This window comes from Rattus norvegicus, chromosome 1 (assembly GCF_036323735.1).
Source record: "Rattus norvegicus strain BN/NHsdMcwi chromosome 1, GRCr8, whole genome shotgun sequence".
Classification (NCBI taxonomy): Eukaryota; Metazoa; Chordata; class Mammalia; order Rodentia; family Muridae; genus Rattus; species Rattus norvegicus.
This window is the reverse complement of record NC_086019.1, coordinates 129,617,035-129,638,161: the sequence shown is the minus strand read 5'-3', so window position 1 is coordinate 129,638,161 and position 21,127 is coordinate 129,617,035. Positions and strand designations below refer to the sequence as shown.

Below are 21,127 nucleotides of genomic sequence, written 5' to 3'. Positions count from 1 at the left end.
ATCGCTGGATCAGGAAAGTCTTGTGGAGTTCTTTCCATTTAGGAAACATTACTTAGTTTTGCAGTACCACCATCAAAACAATGCAAGCAAGAGATAAGGTCAGAAGAGTAGTGCTTCTCTGGATGGCCTGGGGCCCTCCTGGGAGGCTATGAGGTTGGAGTGATCTCATAGCAGCAGTATGGTGTTATCTGCCCGTCTGTCTTCATGTTCCTTCCCTCTGGAATACAAATGTACACAAGAAAGCTTAACTTTTCTCTAGAAAGTCATGCATTCCAAAGACTGGGGGTGCTGCTACACCCCTTTGACCATTTTGTAAAACATTTTATCATGTTGTTCATTTAAATATGCAATTGGTTTGTTTTAATTACCTTTAAATGAATTTACAGGTATTTATAAAATTTCTGTTGTAATTTGTGATGTGGTCATCACCGTAGATATGACTCACATTAAAGTTCTTTCATATCCTCTAGTAATTTTTAAAAACATAATGGGATTTGAGACTAAATGGTTGCTGGCCACTAAACTATGCTATCTCCTTGAGTTTTGAAGCATGTTACTTAATTTCTCTGAGACTACCAGTAAAATGGAGTGGAGCTCCATTACCTCCCTTGTGAGATGGTTAAAGGACTCCAGACATAGTGCACACTTGTGGTGTACAAGGAGCAGCAAGTATTCAGTATGGGATACACCTTTTCATACCGTTATGTCCTGTGTGACTCCAGACGCCTACTGAACCGTTGTTGAAGACGGTTTCCTTGTGTTGGTAATATTCAGTACTGTTGAGAGAAAAGAATTTGGATTTTATCGCTTCTTGTTTGGATTCAGTGACAGCGGTGGTTACTGGCCGATGATCAGGGTGTGGATTATGAAGTGAGCTAGTGATTCAGACTGGCTTAAGGTGGCTCTCAAGCTCCCTTGCCGCTGGGCCCCTGTGACCATGAACAGGCAAGCAGACATCATTTGCAAAGGGCTCCATAGAGGTGCTGCAAAGTCTCAGGGCTCCAGTGTCCCAGCCTCCGCATCTCTCATCCAGGCCACGCATTTCTTGTGGAGAGACTGAGGCCTACAGCTGGTTGTCTGTCAGCCGCCAGTATCCCTAAATCTCTCCTCCTCAGGACCTTATATACAAAGCAGAGATGGAGGCTTCCTACTAGTGGCTTGTCTGTCATGGTGACCCACTTACCCAGCACAGACTACTTCAAGGAAGAAACATTCTTTGGGCCCAAGGTTTCAGAAGTTTACATTGAAGGCTGACTGGCACCATGTGTTTGGACAGAAGGTCATGACTGTCCTTGCCATAGTAGATAGAAAGAGGAGACAGAAAATGACTTGGGGATAATAAATGCTCCTGTTGATTTCCATTCTCTAGCTATGTCCTACCTCCTGCCTTCCACCGCACTCACCAGGACAGTACTATCATCCAGGCACGAAGCATTCTAGCCATCACGTACCTGACAGGGCCATGACATACTCAGGCCATCCATAACATCACTGACTTGTAAAGAGTTCTGGAAGAGACCCAGTGAGCGAGACACCACAGGAAGGCAAGGTGACACTCAAGTCTCAGTCAGCCCTTTGCCTGTAAGGCCCACAGCAGCCCCTTCCTCAGACCATGCTGTCCCTGACATCAGAGGCCCTCCCTCTCCAATGCTTTGTACCATTGTAACATTTTCTTTTCTCTGTCATTTTAGGACAGCCCAGAACCCTGCAGGACCTGTGCCGAATTAAAATTCGACAGTGTATAGGCCTTCAAAACCTGAAGCTGCTTGATGAACTACCAATTGCCAAGGTCATGAAAGACTACTTAAAACACAAATTTGATGATATCTGATATATCCGGACTGTGAGCGAGAGTAAGAGTTATTCCAGACACTTAAAAGGCCTCGGGCCTCGCACAGAGTATATCCTATGCAATTTCTGATTTGTGCTCAAGTCAGAAAGCAGGTATACACTTTTAGGTTTTTGTTTGTTTGGATTTCATTTTGGGGAGGGATCTTTATATATATATGTGTGTGTGTGCACATGTGTGTGTGTGTGTGCATGTGTGTGTGTATGTGTGTGTGCACATACACACGCACACACACCTCATGCTTGAAGGTCTTAATTTGGTTTCTTGGTCCAAGTCGATGAGGTTCAAGCCTTTCTATACAATGCTGCATTTAGAAAACTTTTCTCCTAAATGCACAACATAGACAGGTTTGAAGCAGAGAATTTTCCCTTTCGATGCTCTGGTTTCACTGCAAACAAGGTACTAGGAACCAGTAGACAGAACACCTCTTAAAGTTTGGAGGTCTCAGGCTCACCTCTGGTGATCCTGGGTGACGCTGGAAAATTCTCTGTGAAGAAACTAGCAGTGATGCTGTCGCCTCATTCATTTTTAATGAGTACAGATGAGCTGTTTAAAAATCCTTTTCCCTTCTAATTAATGTAGCTTTCTGATGAAAAAGCAAACCCAGTACCTCTGCTTCCTTTGCTGTGCGCTTATTTGTAAATTATTTTTTTAACAACTGTAAGACACTACCCTGAGACATTGTGTTTCAACCTCTCTCCCCCTCTCCTACCCTCCCCCCCCTTTCCCTTATTGAATTGTGCTTTTAAAAAAAATCAATGGGAAAAGAAATTAACTTTTTAAAGCCAGTGTATTGTTTTTTGTTTTTGTTTTTTATTTTGTTTTTTAAAAAAAAAAAATGGTGCCTCTTGTGCAACTCTCTCGGTGTAGTCTCTGGATGGTTTTGCTCTTCCCATTCCTCAGCTGTCTTCTCATGCCCCTCAGAGCCGTAACCACCATCTCCATCCCACAGCAGGCCACCAGTGTCACCACCTCCATCCCACAGCGGGCCACCAGTGTCACCTCAGTTTCCATTTTAAGCTTGGTGTTTTATTTCACCCTAAGGAACAAATTTCATATCTTGGTAATAAGTGTTCTCTAGAAATAGCCCACATTCTTGCTAAGCCATTCTATTTTAATGATTAAATAATTTGGGGTGGTTTCATGGTGGATTTTTTCGCCTTTCTAGTAATATGTATACGTATATATTTTAAGGGGAAAGTCTCTAATGGGCACCCTTTTATAAGACTGGCAAATTGCTGATATGCTAATGAGATATTTCCTGTCTATTTTGAAGGTGAGTACAGTAAAGCTCTTCAAGACAAATATTTTACTTTCTGGGTTGATTGGCCAAGTATGTGCAAGAAAGACCCAGATGCAGTAAAATGTTAGTAGCAAGGGGGAAGGTCCCGTAGGCAGTAGGCACCAGGGATGTTCCTATGGACCCATGCTCACTGCTTCATTTGACATTATGTTAGTTTGAGGAGAGCCTTTTTAAGTCCCCCACGCCATTCTTAGTGCTGTGACAAAATTTTTAAATATTTATAAACTGTTAATAAATTTGCTATCAAAAGGTTGCAAGATAAGGGCTTCTCCTTTCTTGTCAGAATTGCTAGTTTGAGGGCATAGAGGGTAAAGTCTTAGTGTAATTAAGCAGAATTAGGTTTCTCCAAGTTCAGGCCAGCAATGCTCTGCACTCATGCCCAGAGTTTTCCTCTTAGCCACAGAGTAACTGTGACATCAGAACATAGGATCTGCATGTGCCTCAGTGGCACAAGGATTCCTGAAAGTCGGCAGGATGATTCAGGGACTCGCTGATGTGGCCCGTAGCCTCCTTCAGCAGGGAGTGTGTGGGACCCAGAGGATAGGGACGGGTGTTGTGACCCTGTCTGAAAGGTTATCTCCATGGAGATTTCCCTTCTAAGACAGCTACAGAGCTGTGTTCTCATTCTTTATTCAGGGCTCAGGTCAAGGCTGGAGACTTACTAACAGCCTTAGGGACACAGAATGACCAGAAATTACTTGAGTGTAACTTCTGTTAGAACCCCAGCCCAGCATGGGAAGTGGTGGGAGGGAGCCTGCAGTCTGGACTGTGAGCTGCCATGTTAGTGTCCAGTTGCACAGGACCCGTACATGTAAATTAATGTATTTAGTAAGTTAAAAATGACATTCACTTTCCAGCTATTCAGAGGGTTCTGAACTAAGCCACTGAAATTGAATCAGGGAATCCCAAGTAAAAAGATCATATTAAGGCAAATTCTTTGTGCTTTTTGCTGCTGTGACTTCAAAAAAAAAAAAAAAAATCCTGAGTGCTCTTCCTGGAATTGAAAATTCTATTTAATGAAGAAGTGTATAATTCCATTATTTATTGTTTGTGGTTTGATTTATCTGGAAGCTTAAGAGAATGTCCTTTGTTTGTCACTAGAACCCCAGTCATGTACTGTATCTGACGGTAACTGAAGTGCGTGCAGTTGCTATTGTGGTTGTGATGAACATGGGTCTGCACTTGGATTTGGTTATCCAAGGAGCAGTCTGTGGCCTCGAGGAGAGAAAACAGCTCTTTCAAAAGCTCAGCCTGTTGGCTTTTCCAGAATCTTGACTCAAAATTCACCACTGGTTCTTTTGCGCTTGTTTTGAAATTTATTATTTAGCCTATTACTAAAACTTTATAAAATGCATTTGGCAAATACACCAAAGAAACCAGCTCATAAAATATGATCATTAATGAACTGCAAACCTCATCTTTTGAAAACAAGGGTGTTTCTTTGTAAATATTTGTGTTTATAAATGTACAGCAGAGTTAAGAGTGGTTTTTTAGATTATTTAATTCCCATATTTCTAAACTATTTACTACAGAATAACCCTGCTCATTAGTTTGGATGACTTGATTGTTTGGTTTTGTTTTGTTTTTAATTCATTATCAGTCATGCTTGGACCGACGTTTCTGCTGGAGAAGTCAGCATTCCGGCAGTGGCAGGAGTCACTTCTGGAGCATGGGGGAGGCTAGCATGACCTGTCAGACTCCCCCCTCGTAAGACACCAGAAAAGCGTAGCTTAATCACCAGAGTGGACCGTGCGAAAGAGTTTCTAACTTCCCCCTGAATCACCCATTAGCCCAGGATGGGGTTGGGACAAGACCGTTTGCCCACAAATTTAGCTTCCATGTAACTCCCAGTGTGTTGTATCATAATATATTCTGTTCTTTCTTTGTAATGTAAGTTTTGCTTTGGGTCGATTTGAATTAAAAAAAAAAAATCTTAAATCTGGTTTAAAAAAAATAGTGAATTTGTGTTTTCTTTCTCCTCTGCCTTAACTTCTTAACAACTCCAGGTGTTTGGTAAAATGGAATAAAGTTGTATTTTTCATCAGCACATTAGGTCACTGGTAACTTGGTGAGAAAATGATTTAAAAAACAATTGCACATTTCAAGCCATTTCTTTCTTTTTTTTTTTTTTTTTTTTTCTTTTTTTCGGAGCTGGGGACCAAACCCAGGGCCTTGCGCTTGCTAGGCAAGCGCTCTACCACTGAGCTAAATCCCCAACCCCTCAAGCCATTTCTTTAACTCCTTTTTATTTATTTTCTTTTTTAGTATTACATTTGTTTATTTTCCTACCTACTTTTGATCAGAGGAACCTGCAGGAGTCTGTTCTCTCCTGCTATACATCCCACACAGGGCTCAAGCCTAGGCGGTGAGGCAGAGCCCTTAATCTGCCCTGCCTCCCACTGCACCTACCCCCTTTAGAGTACACGTTGTGAACACAGCCAGCAGAGAACTTGGTCTTCAGTGCATCGCTCCAGCACAGAGGCTTCATGAGTTGGATTCATTGTCTGCCACATCTTAGTGAAGAAGACAGGTCCTTAGCTGTGATGAAACTCTGTAGCCAGGATGACTTACAGAAGGAAGGGTTTATTTAGGCTTACAGTTCCACAGGGATAAAAGTCCACCATGGGGACGAACAGCAGGTATGGAGGCTAGAACAAGCTGACAACTCACATCTTCACCTACAAGCAAGAAGCTGAAGAAAACTGGGAGTAGGTCAAGTCCTTCAAGCTCTCGGAGCTCACCTTCAGTGACAATTCCTCCAACAAGGCCACACATCGCCTCCCAGGCTTCCCCAAATAGCACCACTATCTGGGAAGTAAGTATTGATGAACTATGGAGGAAGTCTTCATTTGAACCCCTGGCATGGGCATAGACCACAGCACATTAAGCAGAATAGCAAATGCAGGCACAGCAGAGCTGAGGTAGTGTGTCAGCCTGCAGGAGATAACGGCACTGCCTAGAGTCCGCACTCCCTCGGTAGCGTAAGTGCAGGTTGATCTGAGAGAGACCTCCGGTTCCTACGGATGATGGTGTCCTAAAGGGAAGGAAAGAAGGATAGTGTTGAGGTATCTCATATGGGACAGTGATATGCCAGAATTAACTGCTTTGCTGCATGCTTGTCCAGGCTTTGCTGCAAATCAAGGCCAAGAGTGGGACCGTTGGAATCCTTTATAAGAAAGGAACTTAGGTTCGTAAACTAGCTCCATTGCCTCGAAATCTTGGGGTCATTCCTTCTCCCATATGATGTAAGGTATGTATTGTTTTCCCAGCTGAAAGACAGAGAACAAAAGTGGCTTACTGGCTATCGGTAGACCATAGCATCTGCTCGATTAAAGAAGTATTTCCACACACCATGTAGTTGGGCGTCCAAGACGAAAGAAAGGCTCTGTGTCACACCCCCCTCTTTCTGTAGCTTAACTCGAGAAGGAATGACACTATACATGTTTGTGTTTTTGTGTCTTAGCCTGCTGAGTGTCTGATTAAAGAAGTGAGCTTCCATGTCTGGCTTCAGCATTGGTAATCGTCCTTAAAAACCCATGGAGATGTTAAGCATCCTCTGCCCGACCCTGGACTAACACAGCAACTGATGGAGAACTCCTGCGGTATACCCTGATGCCTCTTTATTCCTTACTGCTGCCACTCCCCGTCTGCCTGGTAGGTAGTAGTCAGTAGTTAAGTGTTAGGTAATCCAAGGGCAACAGAGGGTGCCAACCGGAGCAAACCATTTTCTGTATATCCCTGGTTCCATGTTGAAGGCCATAGTGTAGATGCTTCTGTCAAAGAGTCCTCACTCTCTAGGGACACCTTGTAGTCTTCATAGACCACAGCACATTTGGAAAAACTGAGGCTGGTCATGAGTGCCTTACAAGAAAGTGTCAGTGGGATGGTAAACCCCTGAACCCCAATACGTCGGAGGCATGTTTGCTCTCTAACTAAGTTCTTTCCCTAAGTGCCTGCACATCGTTTATTCAAGTGTCCCTACGTGTTTGGGGAGGAGTTTTTTTTCTCTATGCATCTTTAAGCAAAACCAGTTTTGAACCCTGAAGACATTTAATACATTAGAAGTAGGAAGTGTGATTAAAATTGGGGGCCGGAGAAAGGGCTCAGCAGTTAAGAGTACTTCTTGGTGTAGAGACCCTGGATTCAGTTTCCAGCACCCACATGGTGCCTCAGTCATCTGTCGCTCCAGTTCTAAAAAGATATGAAGCCCTCTTTTGACCTCACATACCAGGCATTCATTTGGTGCACATACATACATACGGGCATGCACTCATGAAATATTTCTTTTAATCCTTAAAGCTATAAAAGTTATTTTTCTATTGTAAGTTGTGACCTTTAAAAACAACTAATAGGCATCTGTGGTTGTTTTCCTTTTGTGGAAAGTTATTTTAAAAGGGTTTTTTTCTTTTTTGGTTTGGTTGCTTTTTTTGTTGTTGTTGTTTTGGGTTTGTTGTTATTTTTTGTTTTGTTTTTGTTTTTGTTTGGTTGTTTGTTTGAGACAAGGTTTCTCTGTTTAGCCCTGGCTGTCCTGGGAACTTGCTCTGTAGATCTGGCTGGCCTCAAACTCAGGCTGCCCCTACCTCCAGAGTGCTGGTATTAAAGATGTATGCCACCATCGTAAAGCTATGATTTTTTTCTCATATTACCTCCTGATAATGGTTTCCTCTCCCTCTAATACTTCAGTTCCCCCCCACCTCCCCTCCCATCTGAATCTACCCCCTTTCTGTCTCTCAGAAAACAAACAGACTCGTAAGGGATTGTGAAATATAATAACACTAAGCAAACTAGTACATTGCTAGTAGACAGAACGGAAGGAAAAGAGCCCTAGAGCAGTCATAAGAAGCAGAAATCCACACGTTCTCACCTAGAATCCCATACAACACAGCACTGGAAGCCTGGTGCAGCCCCCGCACCTGCTGCCTCGGTCTCAGTGACTTCACTTGCGCTTTGTTGATTTAGAAAGCCTTGCTTTCTTCGTGCCCTTGATCCCTCCAGGCTTTCCCTTCTTTCTGCAGAGTTCCCTGAGGGGAAGGATTTAATGGAGACATCTCTTAGGGCTGACTGTTCACAGGTCTCTCATTCTCTGAGTGATGTCTGGCTGTGGATCTCTCTGTGTCTCTCTGTCTCTTTTCCTTCTGCTGTAGGAGGAAGCCTCTTTGATGATGGCTGAGCAAGGCACTGGTCAGTGAGTATAGAAGAATGCTATTCAGAGTCATTTTATTGCTATGTGGGTTTTTTTTTAATCCATCAGGGAAATGCAAATCAAAGATATGCTGAGATTTTTTTTCTTACACCAACCAATCAATAAAACAAGTGTCAGCTCATGCTGACAAGGATGTGAAGTAAACACTCATCCATTTCTGGTGGAAGTGCAGACTTGTACATCTATTGTAGAAATCAGTGTGGCAGTTCCTCAGGAAGGTGGGAATCGGATCTTCCTCAAGATCCTGTTATACCACTGCCGGGCATAAACCCAAAGGGTGCTTTGTGCTACCACGGAGGCACTTGCTCAACCACGATCATTGTTGCTGTATTCATAATAGCCAGAAACTGGAAACCACCTAGATGTCCCTCAACAAAAGAATGGATAGAGAGTATGTGGTGCATCTACACAATGGACTATTGCTAAACCACTTTTTTTAAAGTGAAATGATGAAATTTACAGGCGAATACATGGAACTAGAAAAAAAAAACATCCTGACTGAGGTATATTAGAAAGAGAGTTGTAGTATGCATTTGCTTATATGAGGAAGTTAGCTCTTAAGTCAGTGATAGAATAAGGGACTAGGGGATGCGGTCAGCTCTCCCTGGGAAAGGGAAATAGAATTTGGGGAGAAGGGGAGGGAAGATGGGGGCTGGAATGGGATCAAGTTGGGAGGGGAAGGGAAGGAAGGATGAAGGAAGGAATATAGGGAGAGACAGCTAAAATCAAGGGGCATTTTAGGGGTAGTATAATACAGTAGAACCTTCTTAAAATATATACATATATTGAAAGCTATTTAACTGAAACCACCAAATAATTCTGGAGACAGAGCTTCAACTGGGCCATCTTGTCACCAAAAAGCTTCCAGTCGCTGGGCTGGATTGCATCTAATTGAGTTGCTGGCTGACAGGGTCCCATAGGAAATTCCTAAAACAACCCAGGCTGCTGCCAAGACTGTAGGCTGCTCTCCACAAACGTTGACAGCGAGGCCCTGTTAGTGAAGACAGCACCTCCACAGCTGATTGGATGTGACGACGTTGAGCTGGAGCCTATGTAGACCCTCACTGCCACATTCTGGCATCTCTGTCACAGGAAAGCACTCTGCGTTCTACCGAAAGGTTAACATAAACACCAAGCTAGGCATAAATCCTTGGATCAGGAATGGTGCTCTGCCTGCAAGATCTGCCAGTGCGATGGTGGCACAAAGTGTGGGAGTATGAACCAACATCTGATCTGTCTTAAGGCCCTCTCCATAAGATGGAGCCCATCCCCAGCAGTGCGTGGGTGACTGAGAACCTGCGACTAGACAGCACAGGGACGCTGGTCAAACCAAATACTACCATTCAATTTAAAATGAAGAGGAGGAGGAGGAAGAGGAAGAGGAGGAAGAGGAGGAGGGAGAGGAGGAGGAGGAGGAGGGAGAGGAGGAAGAGGAAGAAGAGAAAATGTATAATCTTGGCTTGTTCTAGGATCTTTAAAATCTCATTGGGAGGTGTGTGTGTGTGTGTGTGTGTGTGTGTGTGTGTGTGTGTGTGTGTACAAGTGTCTGTGCAGACACGCTCACCCATGCAGGCCAGAATTGGCGCTGGGATGGCCTCTATCACTGTCCACCTTACTTATTGAGACAGGCTCTCTCATTAGACCTTGACTTGGAAGTTTTGGCTAGACTGGCTGGACAGCAAGGCCCTGGGGTCCACTGGTCTCTGCCTCTGCAGGGCTGGGGTTTAGATGCAAACCATCACCTCTGGGGATTTATGTGGGTTCTTTTTTTCCTTAGGGAACTTTTCAATTGGTAAAAAAATGTAGTTTAAGTCATGTTGAGAAGAGTGAAGTGATTACTTCTTGGTGGTCAGCTCTTATAGGTCAGGTGGAGTGGCTGCGTGTGGCTGTACATTGCGTTTAGGTAGAGAAACTAGGTTAGGTCATGAGTAGACTAAACCTCCAACTGACACAGTCTTGATCCGACTGGAGATTTCCTATTTTATCTGGCAAACCGAATGCTCTTTGCCCCGATGCTCATCTTGACCTGGTGTTGCCTTCTTTCCGCTGGTAGTTATGGGTCAAAGTTTTCTTGGTTTCCTTTTTCTTTCTCAGACTAAAGAGGGCTTGGAGACTGTGGACTTACTGTGCAGGACTCTTGCAACTTCCTCTAGAGCAGTGCTCATACTGCGGGTCTTGACCCCTTTGGCAAACTCTTATCACCCAAAATAATTACGTGAAGGTTCATAACAGTTGCAGAATTACAGCTATGAAGTAGCAACAAAAGTAATTTTATGGCTGGGGGTCACCACAACCTAATGAACTGTTAAAGGATCTACAGCCAGCTTCCACCTTAGATAGGACCGGAAAAGAACAGACACCATGTTTTCCTGGTTGACTACTGATGCTTATAAGAAACCATTTTCTTTGAGTCACTGATCAAAGAGCTTGTCACTTAGTGTCCTGGGCGGGTCTTTACCTGTTTTACTATTTTCCTGTATTGTGTTCAGCTGTGGTGGTCATTCACTGCTTCTTAGACTTCTTCAACAAAGAAAACAGGACCAGGTAGGTGACAGCATCCACATTCCTCACCAAATCTCAGGTGGATTTAGTCCTGACTCCTGTGAACGTTAGCCTTGTTCCTCCTGGCTCCTACCCTTTTGTTTGGCTTTTTCTCTGTCACGGTTCCAGGTAATAGGCCTCCTAGTGACTGTGAACTTCCATAGAGCCCACTGGCCCCGGCTGTCTCCCTCTCTGGGCTTTCCTAGCACTTTGGTCTCTGAAGCGTGCAGGGTACACGCTATGACTGCCAGTTCACAGGTCCCTCTGGGCTCTCAGGTTGGTGGAGATGTCCTTACAGGTTCCAGTGTACTCAGTTGTCAAGGCACTGGAGCGAGAACTTAGTGGAGCCTTCTCCGTCACCACCTCTTGAGTTCTTTCCATAGTTCTGTTGGCTTGTTATTGCATAGCTGGGCTGTGGGGCTGTGCATGGATGCGTGCGTGCATGTGTGTGCGTGTGCGTGCGTGCATGTGTGTGTGTGTGTGCGTGTGTGTGTGCACGTGTGTGTGTATGTGTGTGTGTGCGTGCGTGTGTGTGCGTGTGTGTGCGTGTGTGTGTGTGCGTGCGTGCATGTGTGTGCGTGTGCGTGCGTGCATGTGTGTGTGTGTGTGTGCGTGTGTGTGTGTGCGTGCATGTGTATGTGTGCGTGTGTGTGTGTGCGTGCGTGCATGTGTGTGCGTGTGCGTGCGTGCATGTGTGTGTGTGCGTGTGTGTGCGTGTGTGTGTGTGTATTAAACCCTGCATACAGTGGTGGCGAGATGAATAGCTGTCAGTTAAGGTCCTGTACCTCTGGCTCTTCACCTGCCGTACTCACCAGTAGAATGGGGCATCTGGAAGCCAGGCCTCCCAATCTTTTATTAATCGGTTTTCTACAAATTATTGAGCTCTGATTTTGCCTGTGCCAAGAATTTGCCATGGAATAGAGACCAAGCCACTGTCCAGAGAGGAATGATAGGATGGCATATGTATCGGGAAGTGTTCATAGAACATAAGGTCTCATCAGTACACTTCCTTGATTGAGGCCCATAAAAAATGCCTATTCTGACAGTCTTGTCCTTTGTCGTGGCTCTCTTTAATTATTTTAGATTTATTTTAGCCAGGTGTTGTGATACACACCTTTAACCCTAGTAACTGAGAGATAGAGGCAGACAGATCGCTGTGATGTCAAGGCCTTGTGTGTTTGTTTACATTGCAAGATGTAGGCCAGCTATAGCTACATAGTAAGACCTTATCTCAAATTTTTTTCTTTTAATTTAAAATTCTGAGATGGAGTCATATATATCCCCAGTGCTGCACTAAAAGTGCCAAAAGGAGAAACATCCCAGTTGCTGGGAGGAACCAACTGCGCATGCCCTTTGCGTGGGGATCACCGACTGTCATCGGATAGCCTCATGTACCTGGTTTTCAAGGTGGAGCTTGCACAAAAAGGCTGATGTAGTGCAGTCTGCACTTGTTTTTTTTTTGTTTTGGTTTGTTTGGTTTGATTTGGCTTGGTTTGGTTTGGTTTCTGTTGGCCTTCTTGGCAGCTAAGAAGCTGATGTACCCCCAGCCTTCGTCATTTGCTGCCATCTGAAGGCAGGCAGGTTTGCAGCCATTTGGGCTCCGACATTTCTAGAAAAGGGAGACAGAGGAGATAGATGGTGGAGGGGACTGACACCTCATTCACGAGGAACCTGCTAGTTCTTATTCCCTGTCCTGCTAGACACCAGGCCTCTACCCAAGATGGGAGCCAGGGCTACCCTGGGCCATTTCTCCAAGTTCTTCTTGCTTTAATCAGACCACACTTGGCCTTCAGCGTCCCATGCCTTGGCCCAAGCTGTGGCTTTGGGAAAGTTCTGGCTGGAAGGATTGCTCTGAAGTTCTTTCCAAATAGGAAACTGATTTGTTTTGTCTCTATCTCTCATCCAGATGCTTCTGGAAGGCAAGATCTATCCAGCTGTGGGCCTTGCTGCCCAACAACTAAACAACCCTAATTATTGTCGCTGGCGAAAGGTATTTGGTGAATACCTTTTAGTATTATATCAGTAAGCATGGCTCTACTTACTGATACCAGTCCTGACGCCGGTCAGGAGCCAAAGGGAACCAGAGCTTGACTGGGCCCATGAATGTAAAACCATTTTGCATTCATTCTCTCTTGTTCTCTGGACTCCTTCCCTCCTCCCTGTAAAGGAGGCTTTACATTCTCTGGGCTTCTCACCTCCTCCCCTGTGAGATAGTTTTATCATCTCCACAGAAGAAGTGAGGCAAGACTCCTATCCCCTCTTGACAACTGCCGTCTTACCAGAAAGGCTTCAGTAAGTTTCTGAGCTATTCTTGCTCCCACAGAGATGCTCCACACCACATGGCCCCGCTCCCTGGTGCTTGTGTGTGCTTGTGCTCCTCAAGGACTCTGATGAAAGTGGGCTGCACACCATCATCTCCTGCCACAGGGGCCTCTATGTCCCTATCTCCCTGACACTCGGGCTTGGTGTTACACAGAGCATGCTTGCTTTCCATTTCCCCCTGTGTTAGCTTTCCCTGTGACAATGGACTCATAAATTTGAAAATACACTTATATTCATTGGGCTCAGATTGTAGAGGTTCCAGTCTCTGATTGGTTGATCCTGTTGTTATGAGTCTGTGGCAAAGTACCCCACAGTGGGAGCAAAACTCACCCATGCGTGGGAATCAGAATAGAGAACTAGAAACCAAGGGCTTTTGATTCCCTTTGAAGGTGCATTCCCCTTGTCTAGAGGACCTCCCACTAGGCTCCACCTCCTACAGGCACCCACCCTACCTCCCTAGAGCTCGCCATGCTGGGGGCGGATGGGAACTGCTTCAGACTTGAACTGTAACACTTGGCAAACTTTCTTCTCATCTCCCGAGTTAATTTTCCCCTCGAGTCCCATCTTAGACACAGAGGTCTTAGGGAACGGAAAGAGTATATAAATTCAAAGAGACCTCAAAGAATCTTGCAGTGCAGTCTAGTAGGGAGGAGACGACCTTGAGATTGGAAGAGGCTGGAGGGCTTTGTCCACATATACACCCTGCCAGGGTTTGGTGAGGACACCTGGCCAGATTCTGCTGTTCAACAGTACCACCTGTCTCCGGTACCCCATCCTTTCTCAGTCCTGTTTTCTTGCACTCCTGTGTGATAACAGTTGTCCTCTGCAGAGGGCTTTCAAGCTCTGAGGAAATGCAATAGCATGGCAGAGTATCCTGGATGATGAGCTGATGCTGCTATTTGAGAGGCTCACCAGGTCCCCTGGGTGGGGAAGGAGGGGGGAGGCGCATAGCTAGCCGGCTTGAGCTGCTGTGGCCCATGGATAGGCAAGGTGGGAATGTTAACACTGAGTTCACACGGTCAGCTGGTTGCCTCATCCCTGAGCCAGGCTGGCTCCCCTGGGTGATTAATTCCCCATTGCATCCTCTCCTGGATACCTTTATGCAGTAAGATAAAAGGGCTAGTATATGGGCTCTGGTATGATACTTCTAAACCCTATATTATACGAGGGTCCTCGTGATTCCTTTGAGAATTCATAGAAACACGCAGAGAGCCTATAATTAAGTAACTTTGGCTAGCTTCATGAAACTCTTGATGTTTAGGAAGCTATTAGGGTGCTTAAAGAGAGAGCGCTCTACCCTGAGATTAGCTGATACCATTGCTTCCTGCTCCATTTAATAATTGTTTTAAATTAAAAAGGGCTTTAATCGCCTTCTGTTTTAACGGGAAGTAATAAAAATGCCTGCCGAGCAGAATCCTGTCTTTGTGGGATTCATAGGTTCACACTTTACTCAAATCAGAATATATCCCTGGAAATGATAGAACCAGGACCCTCAGAGGAGTCCCTGGCACACTTAGAGGGAGATTCACCTCGTTTCTGAGCAACTGCCTTGAAAGGACAAAACAGGGATGAGTGGCATTTAGAGGGACTTAACTAATGAGCGAGGGAAGAACTGGGTTGGCTAAGTAGAATGGGAAGCAGCCGAGGGGTGTCTGTCTTCCAAGTTCCTAGTGGAGTGGGGATTGTACACGGGAGTGCAGGTGAGCCAGCTGTAGACCGTGGAGCCCTTGGCAAAATATTAAAATATTGCTGGTAGCAACCGCTAGACTTTCAGCAGACCCAGGGCAAAGTCCAATAGAGGTCTTTGTTGATTTGGGTTGTTTTGTTTTGTCGGTGCTGGGGATCAAACCTGGTGCCTTATGCTTGCTAGGCCAGTGTTCCAACACTGGGGTATGGCCCAGGACATGTTTCAGTTGGGCTCTCAGGGTGATGTAGGTATCAGTGACCAGACACCACACTTTGAATCCATGCATTAGAATACCTGTACTCTTGCATAGTAAAGAGGGGAGAAAAGAGTCAGGTCCAGCCATCTCTAAGAGACTTAGAGAAACTATCTACATGCTTGCTTGTGAGCTGTGGACAATGGGACTTCAGGGATCCCCAGAGCCCGCACGTAAGGTGGGCCAGGCTGGAATAGTTCTCTGTGTTAACAAAGATCTCTGCTGCCACATTGCAAGCTGACTCCACGTCTACACCTTTATGTCTCCAATTATTTTTTGTAACTACTTAATAAGTCAGACACAGACAAAACCAGTATCATGCAGTTCTGTTATCCTAATATTATTGTTCTTCAGCCTAGTTTAGTCATTTGTAAATAAATATGTGTGCCAAACAATAATGACAGCCCTAGTCTAGTTAGGGGGAGGAAACTCTTGCTGCTTCTACCAGTACAGGCCCTGGCTCCTCCCGGGAAGCAGACGGCCAAATGGCATGTTCCTAAGAGGCAAACATTGCCAGTGCTGTTCCCAGTGTTGGCAGCAGATGGAAAGCACCGTGCTGCAGTCACCTGACTAAAGCCAGTGCTGTCAGAGGGAACTATAGCATCTGACATCCTGGCCCAGCCCATAGATACAGCCTGGGCTTCTTGGGGACTAGATTGGTGTTTCCTGCTTCAAAACACAAGTCAGCTACATGTGGATAGCCTGGTGTACAGCCGCTGGTTCTTGAGGAAGCTCTTCCTGACAACCACCAACTCAGGAGAACCTTTGCATGAAATCTCCCTGTTAAAATGAAGAACCTTTCCTTATTTCCTTATTCAGCTGTAATTGCCATGCTTTGAAAAAAAAAAAATCCCACTCCATTCTCTTTCCTGGGCCATCTGTCTTATCCTCTCTGTGCTCCACACCTCTGGTCCACACCTCTACCTGCAATTCCAGAGGTCTGCAGCTATCAGGGATCACAGACAGGACAGCATAACCATCCCCTGAGAGGTTCCACCCAGCAGCCGACGGAAATGGATGCAGAGACCCACAGCCAAACGTTAGATAGAACTTGGGGAGTCATGTGGAAGAGTTGGGGGAAGGATTGAAGAACCCGAAGGGACTCCTCAAGAAGACTAACAGAATCAACTAACCTGGACCCTTGGGAGCTCCCAGAGACTGAACCACCAACCTGAGAGCAGGCAGAGGCTGGACCTAGCCCCCAACCCCTGCACATATGTAGTGACTGTTCATCTTGGTCCTCATGCAGGTCCCCCAACAACTGGAGCAAGGACTGCCCCTGACTCAGTTGCCTGCCTGAGGATTCCTGGAACTGGACTACCTTGTCTGGCCGTCTGGCCCAGTGGGAGAGGATGAGCCTAGTCCTGCAGCGACATGATGTGCCAGGGTGGGTTGATACTCGGAGTGAGAGGGGCTCCCCTTCTCGGAGGAGAAGGGGAGGTGGAGGTGGGGGAAGGGCTGGGGGGCTATGAGGAGGGGAGCTGTGATTAGGGTATACCGTGAATAAATAAATGAGAAAATCGTGTGTTTAATGTGTGCGAATTGATGAGTTGATCATTCTTACTTAAAATTTAAAAACCAGAACTTAGAATGAAAGATACCCAAAGATACCCAAGATACTTAGGGCCTAGACACAGCTAAACCCTTGTTGTTAGGGTGGGTGGCTTCTGGCCCACCAGATCCAGCTCCTCCCATACAGAAGGTACAGTTGGCAAAAAATATATATTTTTCCTATATATATATTTTATATATATATATATATACATATATATATATATATATATAGTGTGTGTGTGTGTGTGTGTGTGTGTGTGTGTGTGTGTGTATCTTGTCCATATGTATCCACTAACATGCACAATGAGACAATTTCCTAAAGAGAAATACAGGCAGATCCCTGCCCTGCTAGTTGAAGATCACAGACAGTTCCTGGCCCGTTGCACTGTTGAATGTATGTGGGAATTAAGGTCATAGCTGTGTGTGCTGTGCTGTAAGTTTCCATCTTTACATTACCCACTGGTCCCCTAGTTCACCTTCTGATGCTGGGATAAACATTGTGGTTGTAAAAATATAAAAAATATAAAAGGTATGGTTGTCTTTTACCTCGCTGGGTCCCCACCGCCGTGCCCCAAGATATCTGCTAGATATCTTGGCAGAAACACATCCCAACTCCTCGGTGGCCCAGTGTCTCCTGCCGCTGCACACTTTTCTACACTCAAAATTGTCACATGAAAGAACACACAACACAATAATCTTAGATCCAATTGATACGATATAATTGCCCACTTAAACATACAAAGCCTGATACCATCCATCCCTTAGGAACATTGATAACAACCTGTAAATACACAGAGCGAGATCTTTACTTCAACCTCCATTGTCCTGCCACGGCTTCTCAACCTCCCAATTGTCTCCCTTCCTCTCTGTTCTAGTCTCCTCCTCTTCCTTCAAACTTCTCTCCCACCCATCCTTCCTTCTCCTCCAATGACAGACCCCCTTCTATCCTGTACCTGCCCCTCACCTGTATTTTACAAAGTCAATGGGAAGAAGGTTCTGGTGAAGTCACCTGACTAGGCAGCCTTGGGGCAGTGGAATTAGCATCAAAATACAGATAACTCCAGGGCAAACCACAACAAAACATCAAGCCAAAGCAGCTCAAGAAGGAGAGGGCTTGTTTCAATTTACACAGTATTACAAATTACACTGAATGTCCATCTCTGAAGGATGTGCAGGTGGGAGCTTGAAGTAGAAACCGTAGAGGCGTGCTGCTTTCTGCCTTGCTCTCCATGGCTTGCTCAGCCTGCTTTCTTGACCCCTTTTGCCCATTCATGACCACTTTTGCCCAGGGGTGGTGCCATCCACAGTGGGCTGGCCCCTCCCACATCAATCATTAATCAAGAAAATGGCCCACAAACATACCCACTGGCCAATCTGATAGAAAAAAAAATTCTTTAATTGGGGTCCCTCTTCCCAAGTAACTTTAGTTTGTGTCAAGCTGGGGAAAGAAAAAGAATCAGAATATCGTGAAATGAAAACTTATGTGGCTGTGATAAAATACCCAAAATCAACAGTAAAAAGGAGGAATTGTGTATTTTGCCCACGGTTTCTAACGTTTTGTTCTTTGTGATGAAGTGGGTGTGGCAGAGACAGCTGTTGATTTCATGACAGAGAGGAAGCAGAGACTGGAATATCGGACAAGGTGCAGACCCCAGAACACACCCTGAGCAGCCTACTTCCTCCAGTTAGGTCCCGCCTCCTATTCCTTCCAGAGGCTCTGTTATTTGGGAACCAGGCACTGAACACATTAGCCCTGGGGACATACTCTACACTCACCAGCATAGTCATCATACTTGTGTGGACAGGGTCTATTTTCCCTTCAGTTTTCAGTCCCGACACAGAGCCCAGCCTGTTGCAAACATCTAGGCCTTATTAAATGTCTCCTTGGCTGTGTGAAGAAAGAAGCTCGGATTTGTTTGTTAGGTTGCTTAACTACCTGAGAGACTCCTCCCTCTCCACACAGTGGCAGCCCATGTGCTACAGCTGGTCCTGGAAGAGGACTGTGATCAGGAGCCTGCCTTCCGAGTGTCAGACCCTGAGAGCAAAGAAGAGAAATCGAAAGGACCAGTTCCAGGGAGGCTGCAACCACATTCACAGAACCACCCCGCTCTCTGGTTCCTTTGCTGAGGACAGAAAGGGTCCACAACACAGGTATCGAAGTCTTGGGGCTAAAATCCAGCTTTGCTGATGGCTGGTGTTCAGAAGGAGATGCGAGGGACTCTGCGATTGACCTTGTACCGTAGGATTCTAACATTTCAAGAAGTCAGAAGGGAAGCGGACAGGCCTCCAGGACAAGAGCACAAGGGGCAAGCATCTGGTCAGCCACATCTGTTAACACACCCCAACCCCCACCCCCACGTGCTCACCCTATTACAATGGCTTATTAGAGGTGGTTTGTGCAAAGCCCGGAATGCATGCTCCCGGGCCCCTGTGGCTCGGACAGGGTTTAGCAGCAGAAGCCTCACTTTGTTGAAGTGCAGCAGCCGTGATAAATGAGCTTCAGCCTTGGAAATCACCTCTTCACTTTCACCAATTACCTGGGGCCGCTTTGTGACAGGAGTTAATGCCGAGTATGGATTTCCAAGGAGCCTCATTTTCCTTGTCTAATTAAATTAAATACTTAAGAGGTGATTCACACACTGATTCTCCCCTGCCCCCTTTTAGTCACCTGAAAATTACAGGGCCTTTTAGGAGTTCGAGTCACCTGACTTGCCCCGCTTGGCCTCTGGGGTCAGAGCCTTCATCCAGGACACTGGCCAGCATCCCATCCACCAGCACGTGTGTGTCACCTTCCTTAGAGGGGCTCCTTAGATGAACGCTGCCCAGGAACACTTAGGGATGCCACGCCTTGTTAGTTTTCTACAGACATAAAAGTCTATTTAGTGTGTCTTTGTTTCCAGCTTCAAAAAGCTTACAAATTTTGGATGCCCATGGACTTAACTTTTAAAAGTTGACATGAATTATATTTTGGAAGTTCCATGTTTTGATACATACCTGCATGCATGTATGATACATTTATTACCAGTCTGAACTGGATTAGCGTATTTATCTCCTCAGATACTTAGTATGTCTTTATGATGAAATCTTTCAAAGTTTTTCTAGCCGTTTTGAAATATACAGGGTGTCCTTGTTATCTCCACTCCCCTACATGCCTTCTCGTTCCTTTCTGGATACAGCCAAGTGCCCTTTTCCAGGGTTTTTAGTAGCCCCCACATGCAGCAGATGTGTGTCCCTAGTGAGAAGCCCAAAGGCCAGTCACATCCCATCCCATTATTTTTGTTGTATAGTGGTCACGGAATTCACCAGGGTAGTATTCGCAAATCAGCATCAGTCATCCCCCTGAGGTACTGACCTGGCTTATTAAATGGCTGCACAATGCTATCAGATTCTTGCCATGATGCCGACAGGATGCCGAGGTTAGAAACTTGCAGATCTTTATTTTCTCTTCTGCCTTCTGCCTCGTGTTTCTTAAATAAACATGGATGCATTCGAATCTGCTGTGGCTGGCACGGCTGTTCCCTTGGAGGCAGGAGGCTTCAGGAACGTCTGGGAGCCTGAGTGATAGCCTTGTGTGTAATGAGTTGGCCCTCCCTGGACACTTGAGGTCTCATCTGCAAAGGGACTTTGTCTTGGGCAGCTTTTGTGCCCAGTGCTCCTGTTTCACTCCTAAGGATGGAAGGCTTTTCTTCTGTCTGGATGAAATCTGCCCGCTGTGCACTTGCTCACCATCCATCTGTATTAAAACGGAAACCTCAAGGATCTTACAAAACAAGGTCATTTCTCCAGCCAGCTATGGTGGCGCCCACCTAGAATCCCAGGACACTGGGGCTAAAGCAGGAAAATTGCAAGTTGCAAGCAGTTAAACAACAGAGCAAGATTGTGTCTTTTTAAAGAGAATAAACAAAAGCAAGACACTAAAAGGATTTTTAGAAAGTGAACAAAAATGTTTTGTAATGGGCTGCAGATGGCTCAGCCTTGAAGTGCATATGCCATTCTTGAAGAGAGGTTCAATTCCCAGCACCTATATGGCAGCTCACAGCCCTCTGGAACTCCAGCTCCAAGTGATCCCATATTCTCTTTTGACCTTGGCAGGCACCACGCATCCACGTGGGCAAAACCCTCATACATATAACATTTTTTAAAACTTTAAGTCACGCAATAATTCTGGTTTTTTTTTGTTTTCTTTTTTGTTTGTTTGTGTTTTTTTTTTTTATGCACAGATGAATCGACAGGTGGAATGGGTGAATGGAGAGGTGAATGAATAGATACCTTCCATGGATGAAAACAGTCGTGCAAGATGTAGAATTCCTCACTGATATCCTTGGCTGTGTTTCTTTAAACTTCCAGCTCAGCCTGAACTGCTTTGGACAATTCACTGGAAGCATGACTTACTCCTGTGGCCATTGTGTATTGAC

General features: G+C 45.4%; 1 protein-coding gene across 5 annotated transcripts in view; it reads left to right on the top strand.

Annotated features, from left to right (window-relative positions):
- The window catches only part of Asb7 (ankyrin repeat and SOCS box-containing 7), a 56,327-nt gene extending 39,627 nt beyond the window's left edge, over positions 1-16,700 (top strand). For 3 of the 5 annotated variants that reach the window (XM_006229350.5, XM_006229349.5, XM_039085011.2), the window contains one exon: positions 1,692-16,700. In XM_006229350.5, the coding sequence (XP_006229412.1) occupies positions 1,692-1,831 (140 nt within the window). In that variant the 3' untranslated portion in view covers positions 1,832-16,700. The remainder of the gene's footprint in view (positions 1-1,691) is intronic. The other 2 variants (XR_010055191.1, NM_001108915.2) reach the window with 2 other exon arrangements.
- The last annotated feature ends 4,427 nt before the right edge of the window (positions 16,701-21,127 follow it).